This window comes from Mustela erminea, chromosome 8 (assembly GCF_009829155.1).
Source record: "Mustela erminea isolate mMusErm1 chromosome 8, mMusErm1.Pri, whole genome shotgun sequence".
Taxonomy (NCBI): Eukaryota; Metazoa; Chordata; class Mammalia; order Carnivora; family Mustelidae; genus Mustela; species Mustela erminea.
In genome coordinates this window covers 40,518,818-40,541,152 of record NC_045621.1, presented here as the reverse complement: position 1 = coordinate 40,541,152, position 22,335 = coordinate 40,518,818, and the positions used below count along the sequence as shown (strand labels likewise).

Sequence of the window (22,335 nt, the reverse complement as noted above, 5' to 3'; positions counted from 1 at the left end):
GGCCCTGGCCCCTCTCTTCTCAGTGTAAAGGACCCCATCACCACTCACCTCCGCCTGCTAATGGGGGTTACCATGTGACAAACATTTGAGGCTCAAGCCCAGGGCCAGATAGACAGTAAATATTTCAGACTTTACACTCTATATTCTTCCTCAAAACGTACAAGCCATTCTTTGCTCGTTGGCCAGGTCCGAGCAGGCATGGGCAGACTGGAGCGGAAGGGGTCATCGTTTGCAGACCGCTACCCTAGCCCACTGCCCTTGACCCTCCCAATGGAGAGACAGCCCTTGGCAGAGCATTCTCTCCACTCAGCCAGCAGCCAGCCTGCCCAGGGGGAGGAGCACGGCTATGTGCTCAGTGCTGCACTGGTTTGGGCAAAATCTAGGCCCTGAGGGGACCATTAAGTCCCACAAAATGAAGAGAAGAGCTGAACCCTGAACTAGCACAGGCTGACCACAAGGGCAGCAAGACGAAGGGGGGTCTAGAGAAGGTGGGTCCAGAGAGGGAGCCTGAGGCCTGGTGGGGACGATGGGCACACAGGAACAGTCTCAGGAATGTATGCTGTGAGAGCAGGAAGTCCTAAGTCATCACAAGGGACCGCAAATGCTGGAGTAACCCCAGGAAGCCCCCCAGATGACCCCAAAGCCCACAAGGTAGTCGGAATTCACTCAGCTCCGGTACCACCTGGGGCTGAGCCCATACCTCTGCAGGTCTAACCTCAGGCTGGACATTTAAAGAGAGGCTCATCACCGGAAGGCGGGGGACGAGGCCCGAACTGGTAAGTGGGCTGGTAAGATGATGCCCGGTGGGGGCGACAGCAAATACCTCAGAGCCCTCACTGAAGTCTTCGGTGCCCATGGAAGAGGAGGCCTGCCGCGGGAGTTTGGTCTCATAAGCCATGACACTCCACCTGCACACAGGGAGGCAGCTGTCAGCAAGTCAGCCCAGACCCTTGGAAGCTAACACTCTGACTTTATCTGGAAGCCCTTTCTCTCCACTCTGCGGCCCATAACTGAGAACAAGCGTCACAACCAGTAAGGCATACAGCCCTCCTGAAGGAGGGGAAAGGGATCCCAGGAAGGAACACCTGCTTCCACAAGAGAAGGGTTCCCCTTCTGCAGAATGCTGAACCTCCCCAACACCCTCCCCCGACCCGGCCAGTAGCCAGCTCCCCAGGTGTGAGCATTTCACAGGCTCCAAAGGCACAGACACCTCCCTTAAAGAGAGAAGACACAGCAGGGCAGCCAGTGTGCGCTCAAAATCACACTGTCAATCGCAACTGCAGGATCCTTCCCAAGACCATGAAGCGTTTTCAGTGAGACCAATTTCCCACAGGCATGTGCTTAGTGGGATTTCCTACTTCTAGCTCAGAACTAAAAGTAGCTCACTCAAAAAGGATGCCAAAGTATTTTTAAACTTACCCAGGACAATTACCCAGAACTCAGATTCTTCTGGGAACAGAACATGGGGAAACAGGATTGCCCTGCCTTGTGGTAAGGCCGACTCTGCTCACAGTGTCCACAAGGGGCAGAGCCACCCTCTCCAACACCCCAAGGCCTCCCCATATCCGAGCACAAGGGCCCGGTTCCTCACCTATTCTGGTTGCTTTTACCTTCTGCATAACCTGATGAAAAGTTAGAAACTATCAGAATAAAAGAATTCCTAATCAGGTGTAATTTTTTTTTCAACAAACTCTAGCTGAATTTACCAAATAAATTAACTCTCCATCTCTCAACACCCCGCAAGGTAGCTGGGATTTTCTTCTTCTACACAGCAAGACTGAGTAAAATACTCAAGTTCATGCAACTCTCAGTGACAGGGCAGGGATTTACATCCCAGATCTGTCTGATTCTTCCATGTTTCTTACCGAAGTGTAATTCTCGTCCAGTGTTCATATTAGTTTCAGGTGCAAACACTGATTCAATCATTCTCATTCAGGTCCAATTTCTACAAACGGGTAGAAATTTCTACATTCTCCGGGGAGTCCAGTCTGAGAACACCTGGTCAAGGTGACCTGCCTTGTGTGGCACAAGAACACCCACCACTCACCGGTCCAGCATCTTGGTGCTGGCTCGTTCCAGCTTTTCCAAGATCTGCGGGAGCTGGGTGTCGTCGTCACAGGCTGAGCCCCAGCCTAACACTCGAGCCAGGTCGTTCCCTGTGCCAAGGGGCAACACTCCCAGCTGACACTGGCAGGACACAGAGGGGAAGACACGGCATTAAACACCCTCATTACCTACACAGGCAGCTAAGTTCAGTGAGATTCTCCTCTAAGATGGGTGGGCTCCCATAATCTAGGCAGAGCCTACAGGAGACCACCGAGGGTCTTCTAAGCTGAGAGATTACAGAACCATCTGAGCCACCCTCTCCCACACCCATTTCTTATCTTGACACTTAATCCTCTATGATCTCTCTGATACAAATTTTCGCAACTCCTTTCCTTCCCATTTTCACTGCTCTGGCCACAATCCTGTCCCTTTCTTTATAGAGAATCGTTCTCTGAGCTCCCCCACTACCTTTCCATCCACTACATCTTACTCACTAATGCCAGGATCAGCTTCCAAAAACATCACCAGTGTCATTTCACTCCTGGCTTCTAAGTCCTATCAAAAACAGGGACCAGCATAAAAGAAATGAAATCTTGCCATTTGTGATGACGTGGATGGAACTAGAGGGTATTATACTTAGCAAAATAAGTCAATCAGAGAAAGACAATTAACATACGATCTCCCTGATATGAGGAAGTGGAGATGTAATGTGGGGGGTTGGGAAGGTAGGAAAAGAATAAAAGAAACAAGATGGGATCGGGAGGGAGACAAACCATAAGAGACTCAATGTCACAAAACAAACTGAGGGTGGCGGGGGTAGGGGGGTAGGGAGAGGGTGGTGGGGTTATGGACATTGGTGAGGGTATGTGCTATGTTGAGTGCTGTGAAGTGTGTAAACCTGGTGATTCACAGACCTGTACCCCTGGGGCTAAAAATACATTACATGTTTCTTTAAAAAAAACAAAAACAAAAACAAAAAAGAGGGGCCAGGACATCAACAGTCTAGTCACCAAACCTGAGCACGCCCCCCCGCATTCGGCCTCCAGCCTTCCACCTGACCCTCCCCAAAGTGACAGTGTGCACTGCTCAGGCCTGGCCCTCCAGCTGTAACTCTCATTGGGCCAGTCTGGGCTCAGAGAGCTCCCTATATGCTGGATGCCCAAGAACGCAGCCTCCAGCTCCACATGCAGTGTGTGGAAGCACAGTTGGTCCTCTGCAAGGACAAGGAGGCCCAGCACCATGCAGGGAGTACCAGGTGCCAGAGCCTTAAAGAAAAGGAGCAGGCTTCAAGCTGAAGACACAGTGGTGTTCCAGGTGGAGAGGAGACCCACCTGCCCCAACAGGAGTGAGGAAGTCAGAGTAACAGAGATGAAGGAGCCACACCAGGAGCTCCAATAAACTGTGTTAAGTCTGAACTTTATCTGAAAGCCAAGAAGCCACCAAAGAACACTCAGTTAGAATGAATGAGGGTGAGTGTGCAAAACTGCCCGTGGGGAAGGCCCTGAGTGAGGAGTAGATGGACAGAGGCCTAGATGGAGAGAGGCCCGGGGTCAGGTGAGGTGTACTCAGCAGCACACAGGAAGTGGCCTAGACACTGGAGTGTAATGCCAGTGATTAACTACAACATGAGGGAGGGCGAGGGAAGAATCCAGAATGACTGTCGGATTGCTGGCTTAAATGTCTGGTGGACGGTATTTTCAGACTCCGGGAAAGAAATGCAGGCTGGGTAGGGCTGAGCAGTAGGCTCTGTGCTGAAAATGCCAGGCCTAAGGCACTCTGAGGCAAGGAGGCAGGCCAGAGGGCAGCCAGGAAAAAGAGAAACAGAGAAAGGGTGAGGGTGGGATCTCAGGGAAGCCAGGCAACTGGGGGAGTGACCAGGACCAAGTGCCACAGAGAAGCCAAAGGAGATGGATGCTCAGTGAACTCAGCCGAATGGATGTAAGGAGATGACTGGCCTCCCTGGCTTCCTGACTCCTGATAAAGAACTTTGTAAATAATCGCGGACCCAAGTGTACTAGTCCACCTTCACCACTAGGGGGCAGTATGTGCATGAGCGGAGCAGTCCACCTGCACAGGCCAGGTTCAGATGGGCTGCCTCTCCGCATCATCCCCGGGCCCAGGGCTCACCACAGACAAAAGAAGTCCACACACCTACTAAGACCAGCAACACTAAGAGTCAGGAGACAAGGCTACATCTCTGAAAAACATGCCCAAATCAGGTTGAAGATTTGAAAAACATATGTTGAAAGCAAATGACAAACTAGGAAAAATAGGACCAATGAGAAATTTATATTCCTAATATAACAATAATTCTTAGAAATCAAATGTTTTAAAAAGGTAAATATCATAACAGAAAACTAGACAAAAAACATGAACACCTGATTCATCTAAAAATTCATAGTTAACCGAGATGTTTGACCTCATCAGTATTGAAGAAATCAAAATCAAGCCTACCTTTTTTGTCTACTTAGGCAAAACTAAGAAGATAAGCAACAGCCAGTGAAGGGGAAGGGACAGCTTTTGCAGCATCAGGAAGGGAAACTGGCTCAGCCCCGACCAAGAGCAACCACAGCCTGCACAGAGCAGGGAGGCAAGACAACTTGGGCCACACGGCTCCGCCGATGGAAAACCATCGCAAGGCTCTCTATTTACTGATGAGCGGCACAAGGCAAAACACAGTAACAGGACCATGTGTAATGTGAATCTGTTTAAATTAAAACAGCATCATATCTTACACTATATATACATGTCGACAGAAGGTCTGAAAGAGAGTTACTGAAATGTTAGTGGCAGTGGTTAATGCTGGGGGGGTGGGGAATGAGGATGATGGAGCAAAGTAGAAAAAAAATCAATGAACATTTTTTTTGTTTTCCAAACAGGAAAATCTATTTTTAATTTAATAGCAATGAAAATAAAACAAAACAAAAAAACCAAAAAGAAACAAAAAAAACCAAAGAAAGACATTAAGTCCAGTGAACCCTGTGACCTAACGTTCTCGTTTACTTCTGCTCTCTCCCCGCAAGCAGCAGATTCTACCACTACCCAACAGAAGCCAGTGGGGCGCCGTGGGATGGCAGTCCCACCCAACTCGCTCCTGCCTGGGACCTCCAAGGGCTGGAATTTCTTTCGTAGCTCCCTTCACTTCTAACTGTGATGTTCCCATTCCTACAGCACTGCTCCTGAGCCTTGTGATGCCATCAGGCTGCCCACTCTTCCCTCTGAGACCCTCGCCACACCCTGCCAAGGAGACAAGGAGCATCACGGAACCAGAGCATCACTCTCCCCTGGCTGGGCCCCTACATGGCCACGTACCTGTTTATGAAGATTGAGGCTGTCGATTTCAGAGAGAACCCAGCCAACACTGCCATCCCCACCACAAACCAGAATCCGGAATGTATCAAACTTCTGGAATAAGCGTAAGCTGCAGAGAAAAGAGAATGTCAAAGAGATGAGGTCCATTCTAAAGGACAAATGATGGTCATCAAGTCCTGAGCCAAAAGGCCCCACCTGCACTCCTTTCGGCTGACTTGTGTCCCCACTGTGAATAGGCCTCTGGGAGCCAGAGCCCAGGTGTACTCAGGCTCAGCCCACTGGGCTGCCCACCCATGCCTCTGTGCCCACTGTCCCTCACTCACATAGCTCAGGAGCCCTAGGCTACTACTGCCCCTCCCTCCCAGGTATGAGATCCATCAAGTTCCCCTCAAATCAGTCTCCATCTCCCTCCTGTGCTCCTCTTGGGCACCTGCTACAGACAATGTCCCTTCAGAACACCACAGCCTTCTGCTCATTCCTCACCCTCCTCCTGAGAGGCCTTCTCTGGGTTTTGGCTTCAAGGACCACACAGATACCAATGACCCTGAATGATATCCTCTAGGCTTTCCTGAAGGAAAACACTTCACCCGTCTACAAGAACATGTCACTCCATATTCTACAGGCACCTCCTCGACCTAAGCTTCCTTCCTCAGAGAACGGCAGCCTCCTCCCTACCTCACATCTCCTTAGGGACCCCTCTAATTCATGCCACCAGCATGACCTTCCCAAAAGTCTTGCCGAGTGTCTAGCTTTATTATCATTATATTTTAAAAGATTTTATTTATTTATTTTATAGACAGAGATCACAAGCAGGCAGAGAGAGAGGGAAGCAGGCTCCCTGCTGAGCAGAGAGCCCGACTCAGGCCTCGATCCCAGGACCCTGGGATCACGACCTGAGCTGAAGGCAGAGGCTTTAACCCACTGAGCCACCCAGGCGCCCCTAGCTTTATTATTTTAAATAGGCTTCGTACCCAGCCGGGAGCCCAACATGGAGCTTGAACTCACATCCCTGAGATCAAGACCTGAGTTGAGATCAAAAGTTTGATGCTTAACTGACTGAGCCTCCCCGGCACCCTAACTGTCTAGCTTTAGAAGCTGCCACTGCAGGGCGCCTGGGTGGCTCAGTGGGTTAAAGCCTCTGCCTTCGGCTCCAGTCATGATCCCAGGGTCCTGGGATCGAGCCCCGCATCGGGCTCTCTGCTCAGCAGGGAGCCTGCTTTCTCCTCTCTCTCTCTCTGCCTGCCTCTCTGCCTACTTGTAATCTCTGTCAAATAAATAAATAAATAAAATCTTAAAAAAAAAAAAAAAAAGAAGCTGCCACCTGTTTCCAGCGAATGTTCAAACCTCTCGCCCGGAGCTGCCTGCTACCTGTCCCAGCTCCACAGCTTTCCCAGCCACCCGACTATGTCCTCCCCTCTCTGCACATGAGGGCCCTCTGCCTACCAGGCTGCCCGCCTCCCTCTGTGCCACTGGAACACTAACTCTTCTCCAGCGCCAGCTTGGCAGAGAGACTAAGAGACTCTCCAGTTCATTTGTATGCCCCTTCCCTGGGCTCCTAAACAATCTGTACATAGCCCTGTTCACGCCACAGACTGTCCTGTTCTGTGACCTTGACTACCCATTTGTGTGTTGGGCACCCTGAAAACAAGGTCCCTACCTTACTTGCCCTTGCATCTGGCACAGAGTCCTGGCCAGAGGAAGTCCTCACAAAACAAACAGGGATGAGTGACACAGCACAAAACTGAGGCTATCAGCAGAGCTGAGGGCCTGAAGCAACGAGACTGCACCTGACCTTCAGGTTGTGAGAGAAATGGCCACGTATGGTCTCTTGCGAACACTGGTCTCTCTCAGGCCTTCCTTCTCTGGAGAAGATGGGACACATCCAGACTGGGAACCAGGAAAATGAAGCAGCGCCTCCAAGTTTTGTGGTGAACTGCAGGAGGTCAAGGCTGCTTCCCAGAAAGGGGAACTTACTAAACCAACACCCACAGCATCTCCACAGGAGCTCCCACAGGGGGCTGGTCCCCAGGGAACTCCTAGGGCCGACTGCAGGGGGCAGGGTGGGGGTTTGCAGGGCCTGCCCCACCCATTCCACAGGCCCCACCCAATGACCTGCACCCCCCCCAACCCCGGCTGTCTACCGGCCCAGTTTGGGATACAAAGGCTTGTGATGGTCCTACCACTAGTTCCATTTTTTAACTAAAATGACTTTTTTTTTTTTAAAGACTCTCAAACCAAGAGTGAATGTGATCCCACACACAGACCAATAGTTGAGCAGTCCATGTGCAGAAATGCGTGGAGCATGGCCTCTGAGGACCAGGCCAGCAAGCTGCCACCCGTGACTGCTTCCCAGCGGGGCCTTGCTGTCCATGAGGAAAAGCGACATGCCAGACCCCTAGGGCGCCAGCGGGCATGCTCCTTTCCCCTGACAGGGGCCCAAGCTCCTGCTCCAGCAACACCCGGCTCCTGCTCCAGCAACACCCGGCTCCAGAACAACACAACTCCCAAGAGCCTCCGAGGCCAAAACACACCAGAGAACACATTCTGTAAGCTCTTTCCACAGCAAATATCCTGGACAATCTCCCTTCCAGGCAAGGCCACCTCCTAGAGCCCTACCTTGAACTGGTGCTGCCAAGCAAGGAATCTAACAGTTCATTACAGCAGCAAATGTTCTCCACAAACTACACAATGTACAAAAGGAAAAAGAACACACCTCACATCCCCAGCTAACAGAGAAAGGCCTAATTACTTTGCCGTACACACTGGGCTTCACAAGTCTGCACACGTCACGGTCCCTTTAAGTACAGGGTACCTGTGAGATAAGAGACCTCCTGTGTCCCCCCAGATGAAGACCTCCCTGGGAGCTTCACTGGAGAAACACAGCCTCCTCCGTCCCGGGCTCCACTACAGAGAACGAGAGGACCTGTAATGGCTGGCGTGAGGATACGCCCATCCTGACAGACACGAAAAGCAGGCCACTGTGATAGGAAGTAACAGGAGGGAACCAATTTCAAAGTGTGTCTGTACAACTGAAAGACACACGTGAAAGCTAGAGAGACAAGCAGCTCTACTCACTGTTCTACAGAGACTATTTTTATTTCTTATTTAAATTTGTCTGTATCTTTGAATCATTTAGTTCAAGAGCAATGCATTATCTTCAAACGTTTTTAGAACTCCAAGACTTTATAAGCTTCGACTTTATAAGCTTCCTACCCGAGGTGTGGTCCTCCATTCATGAGGTCAAAGACCTGGGCAGGGTTCAGCAGCTGTTTGAATCTTCTGAGGAACTTCACACCCTGGTTGTCGCCACTTTTCGAATTGACAAAGACCAACAGTGGGCTTGTGCAGGATGGAGGGCACGTGGCCTTCCAGAAGCCTGAATGTGAGGATGGAAAGGGAGAGGGACAAATGAGAAGGCTGTCCAAAAGCCCAGCAGGGGCCCCATCATATAAAAAAGCAGCCAACACCTGCAAGAGACCTGTAACTTCCACATGCATGCCCAGTCACCAGCCAGAGAGATCAAGAAACAATCTTCCCCATCCCCCTTCCCCATGGAGAAGGATGGGGGTCCCAGGCAGTTTGACTTTGTGCTTACATGACTCAAGTTCAGAAAGACTATGTACCTCACTGCTGTCCTTCCCTCTTGCTCTCAATCTGGAGGAGCTAATTCCTAAGATCCATACCCCAGTTTCCCACCTTCTACCAAGGCCTGTGAATATACACCGTCATCTACCACCTAGACAGAGGAGCAGGTGCAGGTGAGCACGCTGGTTCACATCTGCTGCTCGATGGAAGCCAGCAGATGGAGAGCACAGTGCACCAGCTCCCGTCCAAGCATACTCAACGGCCACCAGACTCCTTTACCACCTCTGTGCACATCTTCTCGCCCCAGCCGCCATGCCTGACCACTTCCCGACATCATCCCCAAATCACCAGCATCACCCATCCTGGTGCAGGGAAGGGGAGAATGTGGGTTAGCCAGGAGAGCACGAGGCACCCACCGTCAGAATCGATGCTGTTGAGCGCCGTGGGTGGGATGACCGACACCTTGCACAGGCCCAGCGGGCACTTGGTCTGTAAGGACTCTTTACAGGACGTATGCACCTAAAACACATCACAGGGGGTCACCGGCATCCCCCGGAACACTCCCTGCCACTTCAGGAATGGGCACTTCAGGACCAGCTGAGAACGCACAGGGAGCAGGTGCCAGGCCCGTGCAGCCTGCCCACTCACCATGGCCTTGCACCAGAGGCAGCGCCAGTCCTGCAGGCGTAGCACACTGCCACATGTCTTGTCGCACACTGTGCACTTGGCACTCACGGGCAGGTTTCCTTCCAGCCACTGATGCGGCATGGCAATCTGCAAAGCACAGAGACATGTGCACTAGGGACGTCTCCAGAGCCCCACACACAGGCCAGGAAGCCCTCATGCAAAAACGCTCTGGAATAACTCAACAAAGACCTGCTCCCCGACATAAGCAGGGGGAGGGCAGGGTCTGCTGCATGCTGCCCGGCACCCCACTCCTGCTGCCGGTGGGCACAGCATGACTCACAGGGACAGGCTGAGAGGCGCAGTGGACCATGCCGAGCCCCCCACACCCAGTGCGAGCAGAAGAAGTGAGCACAGGCCAGTGGGGGCGGAGGGCCCTATGCATACCCCATCCTCATCCTCAATGATGTCCTTCCCGATGGAGGCCAGCGTGGTCCACTTGCAGTTGTTGGTTGCGCGCACTGCACACCGCTTGTGGGCCTTAAATTTGCATACTGTGAGAGAACAGATGCAGGACCGTCAAGCCTCGACCCCGAGCCTCGCTCAGCACAGTGCTGCTCCCCGTGCTTGAGGAGGCGGTCCCTCATGACCTGCCCTGCTCTTCCAGGACCGCTGGGAACGAACACTGAATACACTCCATGTTGTAAACAACACAGCGGGGGCACGCGCAGAGTTTGAGCACAGTGAGACCAGCATCCAGGACTGCAGGCGTCCGCTTCTTGGGACTGCATGTGGGCTCTGACTCATCAGCCCTGCCCAGCAGCACGAGTGCCACCGCGAACCATGCTACAAGTACAGTCACCAAAATTTAAAAATCACAGGATTTCTATGTCACCAAATTGTCTCTTTTTTTTTTTTTCCACCATTTTTTAAAAGATTTTATTTATTTAGGGGCACGTGAATGGCTGAGGCGGTTAAGTGTCCAACTCTTGATTTCAGCTCAGGTTTGCCTCAGGGTCCTGGGACAGAGCCCCATGCTGGGCTCCAAGCTCAGTAAGAAGTCTGCTTTTCTCTCTCCCTCTGTCTCACCCCTTGCTTATACTCTCACTCTGTCAAATAAATAAATCTTTAAAAAAAAATTTTTTTTTCCCCCCAATTCAAGAGAGTGTGAGAGTGCACGCGGGGAAGGTGTGGCATGGACAGAGAGGGAGGGAGAGGGACAGACTCTGTGCTGAGCATGGAACCCAACATGGGGCTCGATCTCACAACCCTGAGATCATAAGCTGAGTTAAAATCAAGAGCTGGATGCTTAACCAACTGAGCCACGCAGGCACCCCCCAACCATTTAAAATGTACAAACCATTCTTAACCTCACAGGCAGTACAAGAACAGGAGCAGGAGGGGAACTGGCCCAGGGTCCAGGACTGGTCTGCCTCCGATCCTGCCCTCCGTTCTGTGCGCCACTGTAAGCTGCCCTCCAGGTCTGGAAGACCACATTTAATGGGTTTATCACAGCTCAGTTTACTGAAGGACATACCTACCTCGGGGAGCACAGATTTGTAACCTCTTTTCCTCTGTGTTCTTCATGTTTCCTCTTGGTGTCTCATTACCACTACTTCACTTTTTACTTTGTTCCGTTACTAATACAAAATAATTTATCAGACTCCTTAGTAGGTAAAATAAACAAGCATGGAGTCCCAGAAATTACTTTCTACTGACTGATTTGTGGGGACCATTCAAGAGTTTCTAAGGTTTCATCAGGTCCAACCTCAGACCACGTTTCCCAGCAGAGTACCATGCTGCTCATACCTTCACAGGACAATCCGTGAGATGTGACCCCGGACAGAGCCTCCCGGCACACGTTGCAGTAGGTCGGCCTTGCATGGGAGCAGGCGTACCAGTTGTGCATCCCTGAGAAATGGTCCATGCTGTACTGGGTAGGCTGCAAGAACAGAAGAGGGATGGCAAAGATAAGGTGTCCCTTCGACATCCTTGAATGTGGTAATTTCAATGGGATTCAATACAGTTTCCAAGAGAGGAGAGGAGAACAGCATCAGCCAAAAGGACAAGGAACGAGCCTTAATTTTACCAGGAATATGCAAGAAAGTGAGTGCCAGACGGCTCAGTCCACACATGGCTGATGCTCGACGGCAGAATATTAACGGGTTGGCAATAAGAAGGGATATTTCTCTTTCTAGACCTCAAAGTGCTCCCTGTTCTGGACGGTCTTCAGTGCTGCAATCCACTCTTCCATTTCCTTCCTGTTATCGGCACACAAGATGAGTTTCCTACACGGAGTGATGACCTAGAAAGAAACAAGAAATATAGGCTATAGAGCAATGAACAAAGGACAAACACTAACAACTCTACAAACTTCCAAAAATCTACTTTCACCATATATATTTTTTTAATGAAAAAGGGCAGACTCGTTCAGATTCTCAATTGAACCAAACATAAAAATGATCATCATGGATCATTAAAAATCAAGAAAAGTCTCAAACTCAAAAGACAATCAAATTTAGTTTATACATTCACCAAAAACCAACTTCAGCAGACATTCACCAACCACCTACCACTTAGGCCATGGTAATAAGCCACAGGAAATTTTTAAAAAGGAAAGAAAACACAACTGCTATCACTCCAAAGAGCCCACAGATTGAGGTCCAGCACCTGAATAGTCTAGGAAAAGATCGTCCAAGTTACTCTAAATACGATGTTAACATTTCAAATGTATCATACATAATGTTCTTGTATAAAACTCTGTACTATGTGACAAGAGAAAAACAAGGGCTTGAACAACTTAACTGGAAATGAGGTCAAGAACCTGGTAATAATCAACAAATGAAAATTGTATCTACAACATATAAAGAGTTTTTACAAATCAATAGAAAAATCTTTCTTACCAAGAAAAGCCATGAACTTGCATTTCACAGAAGAAATACAAAGCGCTAATAAATAAAAAGATGCTTAACTGCTCTAGTCATTGGGGAACACAGATGAAAGTAGCCAACTATTTTTCACCTATCAGACTGGCAAAGTTTTGAAAGATGGTAATCTGGTGTTGCAGAAGTACGGGAGAAAAGAGTTCTCCTCAAGCAATGATGGGAGCTAAATACAGTATAAACTTTTTAGGGAAAAATTTAAAAATTTTGGTAAACATTGTCAAACGTTGTTAACATTTTATGTATTTTGTTTTGTAATGATGGAAAATATCTACACGGTTCCAAAGTCAAATCTAAAAAACAGGTACAGTCAGAGGTTCACCTTTGACTTGTGTCTCCCCAACCCTGGTTCCCTCCTTTCCTCATCAGCAGCTTTTTTTTTTTTTTTTTTTTAAAGATTTTATTTATTTATTTGACAGAGAGAGATCACAAGTAGATGGAGAGAGAGGCAGGCAGAGAGAGAGAGAGAGGGAAGCAGGCTCCCTGCCGAGCAGAGAGCCCGATGCGGGACTCGATCCCAGGACCTGAGATCATGACCTGAGCCGAAGGCAGCGGCTTAACCCACTGAGCCACCCAGGCGCCCATCAGCAGCTTTTAAAAAGTAAGGATAAGTATGGTTTATCCCTCCTTTTTAAGACAGATGCAAACACATATATCTATATCTATTATAGATATATATCTATTCATAGACCCCCTTTTTAAAACAGTAGTAAATCACACATATTTTTCTCTACCTTTGCTTTTTCATTTATTATCTACCCTGCCCACCTCTCCTCAGCAACACGGTGTGTTCCCTTACTCCCCCTTACAGCTGTACAAGGCTCCGCTGGACAGAAGCACCAGAGTCTATTCAACCAGGTCTCTATTAACAGAAACCTTACGTTGTTAAAAATCCTTTCCTATCTCAAATAGTGCTGCAATGAACAGCCTTTTCACTGACCTCACATACTGCCCGGCATATTTGGGAGAAAAGTTTCTAAAAGCAGAACTGCCCAAAGAGCAAACACATATGTAATTTTGCTGCCAAATTCACTCACAGGGCTGATGCCATCTGCACTCACCAGCAGTGTTAGGAAAATGCCTGCTTCCCCAATAAAATATGTTACTTAACTTTTGGATTTGGGCCCATCTTTTAGCTTTAATTTGTACTAGCAACATCCAATTTAAATTATTAGATGACCATGTTTCTGGTTCAGAAAATTTAGAAACGGTATTTTATAAATATCTCTTTGGTGATTTCTATAAGCACCTATAAATCTTAATCACAGAAGGGGATAATTAGAATTGGGTCACAAATCCATGGTTCATTCTCTCATGTCACCAGGGTAACTACACGTAGGGGCCAGACTGGGGAAGCTGGGGGCGGGAGGGGTGGTGAGTTGGAGGACAGAGAAAACAGACAACTGGATAAGCTGGGTTCCCCTCTTGAGGGTGGGGGTACAGGGTGGCAGCCACTGTCCTTTAGACACGGATAGCATTGTGAACAGCCCATATCCCAGGATCTGCCCAGCAAGCACATGCTAAGTGTCTGCTCTAGATCTGAGATCCCAAGACTATGACAGGCCAGGTTCCCACTCACACAGAACTTACCCTGGGGAGGGACAATTTCAGACACTGACACAGGTCCTGAAGACAACGTGGGAGTGGGAATGGGGTTGGTGGATACTTTGTACAGACAGGGTGGTCAGGAAAGGCCATGGGAGAGCTGGCAACTGCCAATGGCCTGGGATCAGTGCTTTAAGGCATTTTCATCAGTAACTGTCTATAAAAATCTCAGAAAACGCTTCTTTATTATTCATTCTGGGGTGAGATCTAATATTTAAAAATTTTTATCAGTGTAATAAATAAAATTAGAGAAAGAATATACTTTCTTTTCATAACTCAGGGATTATATTAAGAGTTATGCAATACAATAGTTAAAGAAGAGAACAATGACATTTTTTTATGTCCTTTCTATTTTAGATCTTGCTTCTGCTACTCCTGTGACAACCTTTACAAGATGAAGTGCCCACATTATTCCAGAACTTTGCCAATGTCATCTGAGAAGATGGATCTTTGGGCCCATCATCTTCCAAAAGCCAAAGGAGGGGGGTACCATGGAATAGCTTCATGAGTATTGGGCACCACAAGGCAGCAAGTTATAGACAAAACTGTTGTGTTTAAAGACAGGGAATAATAGGAAACAAATGATAGTGACATCCCTTCCTCAATCTGTGTGATTGTGTACAGGGAGTAAACACTGACAGATAAATGTCCAAAAACCTGGTTTCAGCCCTTTTAAAAAAACTATTACTTGTGCTGGTGTGAAGAAACCTCAGACAGACTCAGATGTGAACCCTACCCGGCCACTGACTGGCCAGGAAACATGGGCAGACTGTCATCATTTCTATTCTGGAAAAGGAGGATAAAAGTTAGCTACCTGGGTTGTTACGGGACTGAAAGGGACCCACGTGCTCAAGACTCGAGTGGCTTTAGGACATCCCTCCAGGTCTGAAATCCTGAAGAGCTGTGTGAGCCAGAGCAACTACCTCCACACACCCCTCTGAACACAGGGGCTGTCATGTCGATGTCACACCCCAGTGTCATCCGAGTGTGGAGGCATGCTCTCTCACACACACACACACCAGCGCTGCTCTCGGGCCTGATCTTAGAGCAGTATCTATTTGACAGGACCATGTGGCACCTCCTGCCTGAGACCATTCCAATACCAACAGTCCATGTTCCAGACCATGGGAATCATCACAGAAGACTCCCACCAAATAAAAGTCTATCTCTGCTTCTATCCCATCATCTTCTGTCACCTTTTGAGACAGAATACATATTTCTTAGTGGTCCGAAAGACTGGTAATGACTCCATCTCCTTGAAAGGCTCCTCCTCACGCTGGTCTCCTGACAAGGTCCTCAACAGCATTCTAGCTCTGAGGAAGATTCCCAAACACCAACTAGCAGTGTCACACACCCCAACAAACGCTTCTGCCTGTCCCTCTTTGTTTCCCTAACACCAGCCTGGGGCCAATGCACAAGAAAAGTGGGGACAGAAGGGTCTCCTCAGAAGAAAAGGAAAATGAGCAGCTGCCAGTAAGAGAGCTGTCCTGCACAGGGCTTCTTCTTCAGTTCCTTGATCTGGGAGCAGAGGGGTCAGAAAAGGCTCCAGGAGAGAAGCAGGTGCTGCATGAGACCTCTCCTGGCTGCTCATCCAGCTCACAGGACAGGAAGAAGGCAGGAAGAGATGTTCCTACAAATAAAACTATCCTCTGCTTGGATAGCAGCCAAGACCACAACTCTTAGAAGCCAAGGAATGGTGCATAAAGGGTAAAACTCTTCCCACTACTCCCAAAATCTAGCCTTCACCCAGAAAAGACTTTAGTGACCAAAAATGCCCTGTATTTTTCAAGCGAAGAAATGGCTCACATAACTAAATCAACTGAAATGGTAAACGCAAATTAAAAGGAGGGTCAGACATGAACTTGACAGGACCAATCAGTGACATCACAGAGATTCAGTGATGAATAAGCACACATGGTACCAGGGGAGAGGGCAGAGTAAGACTACAGAACAAGATGACAGACCACAACATGGATACCCACTAACCAGAGAGTGAGAGCACCCTGCAGACCTTGAAGCTGGCAAGACAAGAGAGACTGAAAGAGAAAGGATATCACAGACAGAATGGTAAAAGCATTTCTCTCCTAATCCTCAGAGGCAGGCCAGGAAAGCCATAAACGAGGGGGAATCTTCAGACACTTACTGAAATTCTTCTGAGGGTAGGAGAACTTAAAAATCAGTAAGAAAGGGGGCATCTGGGTGGCTCAGTCAGATAAGCTTCCAACTCATGCTCAGATCGTGGTCTCAGGGTCATGGGATAGAGCCCCGCATCAGGCTCCCAGCTCAGCATAGAATCTACCTGAGATTCTCTCTCTCAGGCACCTGGGTGGCTCAGTCAGTTAAGCATCTGCCTTTAGCTCAGGTCATGATCCCAGGATCAAGTCCTGCATTGAGCTCCCTGGTCAGTGGGGAGCCTGCTTCTCCCTCTACCCCTCCCCTACTTCCGCGCTTGCTCGCTCACTCACTCTCTCTCTCAAAAATAAATAAAATCTTAAAAAGAGAAACTCTCTCTCTCTCCCTCTCCCCCCTCCGCGTGTGATTAACATTTTCAAAAAATTAAAAAATCAAAACAATCAGAAGAAGAGAGGCCAACTAACAGAAAAATGGACAGAAGACTCAAACAGTTATTTAACAATCAATAAGGCACATGAAAATGCACTCAACCTTGTTAATAATCTAGGAAGTGGACATTAAAATCCCAGCATGCTGTACATTTCACAGGGGCCGAAATGAAAAAGATGGACATGGAGTATTGGTAAGGATGCAGGTCACCTAGAACACCCACCTGATGCTAGCAGGAAGGCACTTTGGGAAAACTACTGTGGAAAACAGTAAAGCTGAACTCATGTATATCCTATGGCTCAGCAATTCCACCCAAACACTCCTCATCAAAACCCACACACAAATATTTATGGCAACACTACTGTTAACAGGCCTACAATGAACACAACCCAAACACCCAGCACTGGCAGACTGAATAAATATACTGTAACATATTAATATGACGGAAAACCACAGAACACGGAGAATAAACCATCTACTGCTAATAACACAATGTATTCTACAATTCTGAAATAAAGAAGCCAGACACAAAAGAAGATTTCGTGTTTATAAAATCTCAAATGCATATATTAAGTTAAGATAAACCAGGCAAAGCTAATCAATGGTGTTAGAAGCTCGCTGCTTCCGGTAGTTGCTTTTGGGAACAAGGATACAAGGGAGAGCTACTGGAGGCTGCTAATGTTCTGTTTCTTTATCTGGAACATCCATCGAGCTGTGCACTTGGAGTAAGTGTACTTTTCCATATGATGCTCTATTTCAGTTAAAAAGAATACAGAATTTGGAATAAAACCAACCATATAACTGAATCAAAAGAAAAATGGCACAGCTGCGCAGACTCTTGAATAGAGTCTGGTTAGAAACGCAAATGTAGAAGAACGAGGCAAAAGAAGATGGAAATGTGTGAATGAACATGAGAGACTATCAGACCTATTCTAATATAGTGTTAGAAATGGATCCAGGGGCATCTGAGTGGCTCAGTCAGTTAACCATCTGACTACTGATTTTGGCTCAGGTCATGATCTCAGGGTCATGAGATCGAGCCCTGCCACCAGCTCTAACCTTAGCGCAGACTCTGCTGGTCCCTCTCCCTCTTGCCCCTCCCCACCGAAAACACACATACTCTCTCTCTCTCTCAAATAAATAAATAAATCTTTAAAAAAAAAAAAAAAAGGGCACCTGGGTGGCTCAGTCAGTTGAGCATCTGCCTTTGGCTCTGGTCATGATCTCAAGGTCCTGGGATCGAGCCCCATACTGAGGTCCTTGCTCAGCAGAGACTCTGCTTCTCCCTCTCCCTCTTACTCTCCCCGACAACTCACGCTTTCTCCCTCCCTCACCCTCTCTCTCTCAAATGAATAAATAAAATCTTAAAAAGAAAAAACTGATCCAAACACAGGGGAAAATGTTTAACTCATAAAATAAATGCAAATTAAAATTACTAAATACTTTTTTTTTAACCTACCAGATTCATAGACTATCAAAAGTTTGATAACAGACCCTGTTGCCTTTCATATGCTACAGTATAAATGAGTACAACCCCTATGGGGAACATTAGTGAAATCAAACAAACTTTTTTTTTTTTAAAGATCCATTTATTTGAGAGAGAGAGAAGAGAGAGCATGTGCCTGTACGTGCATGAGGGGGAGAGGCAGAGGGAGAGAATCTTCAAGCAGACTCCCCGCTGAGCACAGAGCCTGACATGGGGCCCAATCTTCTGACCCATGAGATCATTACCTGAGCCAAAACCAAGACTCTGATGCTTAACCGACTGAGCCACCCAGGACCCCAATCTAGCAAACTTTAAAATATACTTCTTGTCTTAGCAACAGTGCCTCCATAAATTTAATCCAACAAATATGTCTTCATGAGAACCTCCATATCATGGTCACTCACTGTAAAGACAGTAAGAGTGGCAATAACTCAAATACTGATCAAGGTAAGCCTGGTAGAGACTGGCTACACAAATTGTGGTACATTCATAAAATGGAATACTACACAGCCACTAAAAAGGGCGAAACTACCTCCTCATGCGCTTACAGGAACAAACCTCTCAGAGGTATTGTCAAGTGCTCAAAGCAAACTGTAGGAACATTGTGGGCGAAGAAGGAAAAAGACTAGTTACCTCCAATGACAGGATCGTTGCAAGCCAGGAAATCTTCTTTCTCAACGTTTTATCCTTTCAATTTCTGTACCATGTATGTGAATTCTTTATTTAAAAAAAATTATTGGGGCACCTGGGTGGTTCAGTGGGTTAAGCCTCTGCCGTCGGCTCAGGTCATGATCCTTGGGTGCTGGGATCGAGACCCTTGGGCTCTCTGCTCAGCAGGGAGCCTGCTTCCCCCTCTCTCTCTCTGCCTGCCTCCCTGCCTACTTGTCATCTCTCTCTCCCTCTGTCAAATAAATAAAATATTTTTTAAAAAAAAATTATTAAAACAGGGATGCCTGGCTGGCTCAGTGGGTTAAAGCCTCTGCTTTCAGCTCAGGTCATGATTCCAAGGTCCTGGGATCGAGCCCCACGTTGGGCTCTCTGCTCAGCAGGGGGCCTGCTTCCTCCTCTCTCTCTGCCTGCCTCTCTGCCTACTTGTGATCTGTCTGTCAAATAAATAAATAAAATCTTAAAAAAAAAGAAAGTCACACAATTCTTTAAAAAAAAAAAATTATTAAAACAAATAAAGTCTTGTGACTGATTTCTAATCGCATAGCACTGTGGCCAGAAAATATGCACAGTATGACTTCGGTTTTTTTGCATTTGTCGAGACTTGTTGTGTGGTCTAATATCTCATCTATTCTGGAGAATGTCCCACGTGCACTTGAAAAGAATGTATATTCTGCTGTTTTAGGATGGAATGTTCTAGGTCTATTAAATCCATTGGGTCCAGTGTGGAAAATTTGGAAAGACCACAAACACATGGAGGTTAAACATGCTACTAAACAATGAAACCAAGAAATCAAAAATTACATGTAAACAAATGAAAATGAAAACAGAATAGTCCAAAATCTTTGGGATGCAGCAAAATTGGGTTTTAAAAGGGAAGTCTATAGCAATACAGGCTTATCTCAATCTCAAATAAACAACCCAACTTTACATCTAAAGGAGAGAGAAAAAGAACAATCAAAACCCAAACCTTGTAAAAGGAAGGAAATAATAAAGATTAGAGCAGAAATAAATGATACAGAAACAAAACAAGACAAAAATAAATCAATGAAGCAAGGAGCTGATTCTTTGAAAAGATTGGCAAAATTGATAAACCTTTCACCAGATTCATCGAGAGAGAGAGAGAGGTAAAGAGGAAAAAAGGACTCAAACAAAATCATTAATGAAAGAGGAGAAGTAACAGCCAACACCACAGAAATAATAATTATAACAAAGTATTATGAAAACCTATATGCCAACATAGTTGGACAACTTCTCAGAAGAAATTAATAAATTCCTAGAAACATATAAACCAGCAAAACTAAAGTAGGAAGAAATAGAAAACTTAAACAGACCAATTACCAGCAATGACACTGAATCAGGACAGGTGCCTGGGTGGCTTAGTCATTAAGCATCTGCCTTCAGCTCAGGTCTGATCCCAGGGTCCTGGGATCAAGTCCCACATGGGGCTCCCTGCTCAGCAGAGAATCTGCTTCTCCCTCTTTCTCTGCCTGCCATTCTGCCTACCTGTGCTCTTTCCATCAAATAAATATATTTTTTAAAAAAGCAGTAGGAATCAAAACAGTATGTACTAGCATAAAATAGACACACAGATCAATAGAATAGAACAGAAAACCCAGAAATAAACCCACAATTATATAGTCAATTAAACCGCAACAAAGGAGGCAAGAATATGCACTGGGGAAAAGTCTCTTCAACAAATGGTGTTGGGAAAACTGGACAGCTAGCTAAAGAATGAAACTGGGCCATTCCTTTCACCATATACAAAAAAAAAAAAAAATCAAAATGGATTAGATCTAAATGTGAGGTCTGAAACGATAAAAATCCTTGAAGAGAGAACAGGCAGTAATTTCTCTGACATCAGCCACAGCAACATTTTTCTAGATTTGTTTCCCAAGGCAAGGGAAATAAAAGCAAAAATAAACTATTAGGACTACATCAAAATAAAAAACTCCTGCAAAGTGGAGGAAACAATCAACAAAACTAAAAGGCAACCTACTGAACAGGAAAAGGTATCTGCAAATGACATAGCCAATAAAGGGTTAGTATCCAAAATATATAAAGGACTGACACAACCTAACCAAAAAATACCCAAATAATCCAACATTAAAATGGGCAGAAGATACAGACAGACATTTCTCCAAAGAAGACATAGAGATGGCCAAGAAACACGTGAAAAGATGCTAGACATCACTCATCATCAGGGAAAAGGAAGTTAAACCACAGAGATATCATCTCACACCTGTCAGAATGACTAAAATCAACAACTTAAGAAACAACAGGTGTTGGCAAGAATGAGGAGAAAGGGAAATCCTTCATGCACTGTTGGTGGGAATGCGCACTGGTGCAGCCACTGTGGAAAACAGTATAGAGGGTCCTCAAAAATTAAAAATAGAACTGCCCTAAGACCCAATAATCACACTACTGGGTATTTACCCAAAGCTTATAAAAAAACTAATTCAAAGGGATACATGCACCCTTATGTTTACTGCAGCATTATTACAATAGCCAAGATATGGAAGCAGCCCAAGCATCTAGTGATGGATGAATGGATAAAGAAGACGTAGTGTGGGGGCGCCTGGGTGGCTCAGTGGGTTGAGCCGCTGCCTTCGGCTCAGGTCATGATCTCAGGGTCCTGGGATCGGGTCCCGCATCGGGCTCTCTGCTCGGCAGGGAGCCTGCTTCCCTCTCTCTCCCTCTCTGCCTGCCTCTCCATCTACTTGTGATTCCTCTCTGTCAAATAAATAAATAAAATCTTTAAAAAAAAAAAAAAAAAAAAGAAGATGTAGTGTGGGGTGTGTGTGTGTGTGTGTAATGGAATGGAATATTATTCAGCCATAGAAAAGAATGATATCTTGCCATTTGCAACAACATGGATGGAGTTAGAGAGTATAATGCTAAGTGAAATAAGCCAGTCAGAGAAAGACAAATACCATGTGATTTCACTCATATGTGGAATTTAAGAAACAAAACAGATAAGCAAAGGAATAAAAGAGAGAAACAAACTAAGACAAGGACTCTTAACTAGAGGGAATAAACTGAATACTAGAGGGGAGGTTGGTGGAGGGATGGGAACATGGAGGAAACAGGTAATGGGGATTAAAAAGTACATTTAATTGTGATGAAAAGTAAACCAAAATAAAACCTTAAGCTTATAATATATGCTGAAGACTCCAAAAAAGAGCTTTAGAAGTTTTATTTGAAATGAGAACTTTTGCTTCCATCTTTTCATACAAATGATCATCCAGGAGGTATGAGAAAATAGCTCCTCCAAACAAGTCTAAGACACCCCAGCCAAATATCTTCCAGTAGCCTGGGAAGAATTAACCAAGGTGGTCATTAAACTACCGGCAATGATCTCTGAGAAACCACGGTGAAAAGGGTGATGTGCCAGAGACATACAGAAGTGGTGCTTAAGGGGCCCCTGGGTAGATCAGTTGGTTAAGTGACTACCTTCGGCTCAGGTCATAATACTGGGATTGAGCCCCACATCAGGCTCCCTGCTCA

At 46.6% G+C, this 22,335-nt stretch overlaps 1 protein-coding gene across 5 annotated transcripts in view; it reads right to left on the bottom strand.

Moving 5' to 3' along the window:
- Positions 1–22,335, bottom strand: part of DGKD (diacylglycerol kinase delta) — a 113,227-nt gene that overhangs the window by 27,754 nt on the left and 63,138 nt on the right. For all 5 annotated transcript variants that reach the window (XM_032355211.1, XM_032355213.1, XM_032355212.1 and 2 more), the window contains 9 exons: positions 11,768–11,872; positions 11,377–11,509; positions 10,015–10,121; positions 9,592–9,717; positions 9,360–9,462; positions 8,572–8,734; positions 5,359–5,467; positions 2,048–2,187; positions 824–908 (listed from right to left, as the gene is read on the bottom strand). In XM_032355211.1, the coding sequence (XP_032211102.1) occupies positions 824–908; positions 2,048–2,187; positions 5,359–5,467; positions 8,572–8,734; positions 9,360–9,462; positions 9,592–9,717; positions 10,015–10,121; positions 11,377–11,509; positions 11,768–11,872 (1,071 nt within the window). The remainder of the gene's footprint in view (positions 1–823; positions 909–2,047; positions 2,188–5,358; positions 5,468–8,571; positions 8,735–9,359; positions 9,463–9,591; positions 9,718–10,014; positions 10,122–11,376; positions 11,510–11,767; positions 11,873–22,335) is intronic.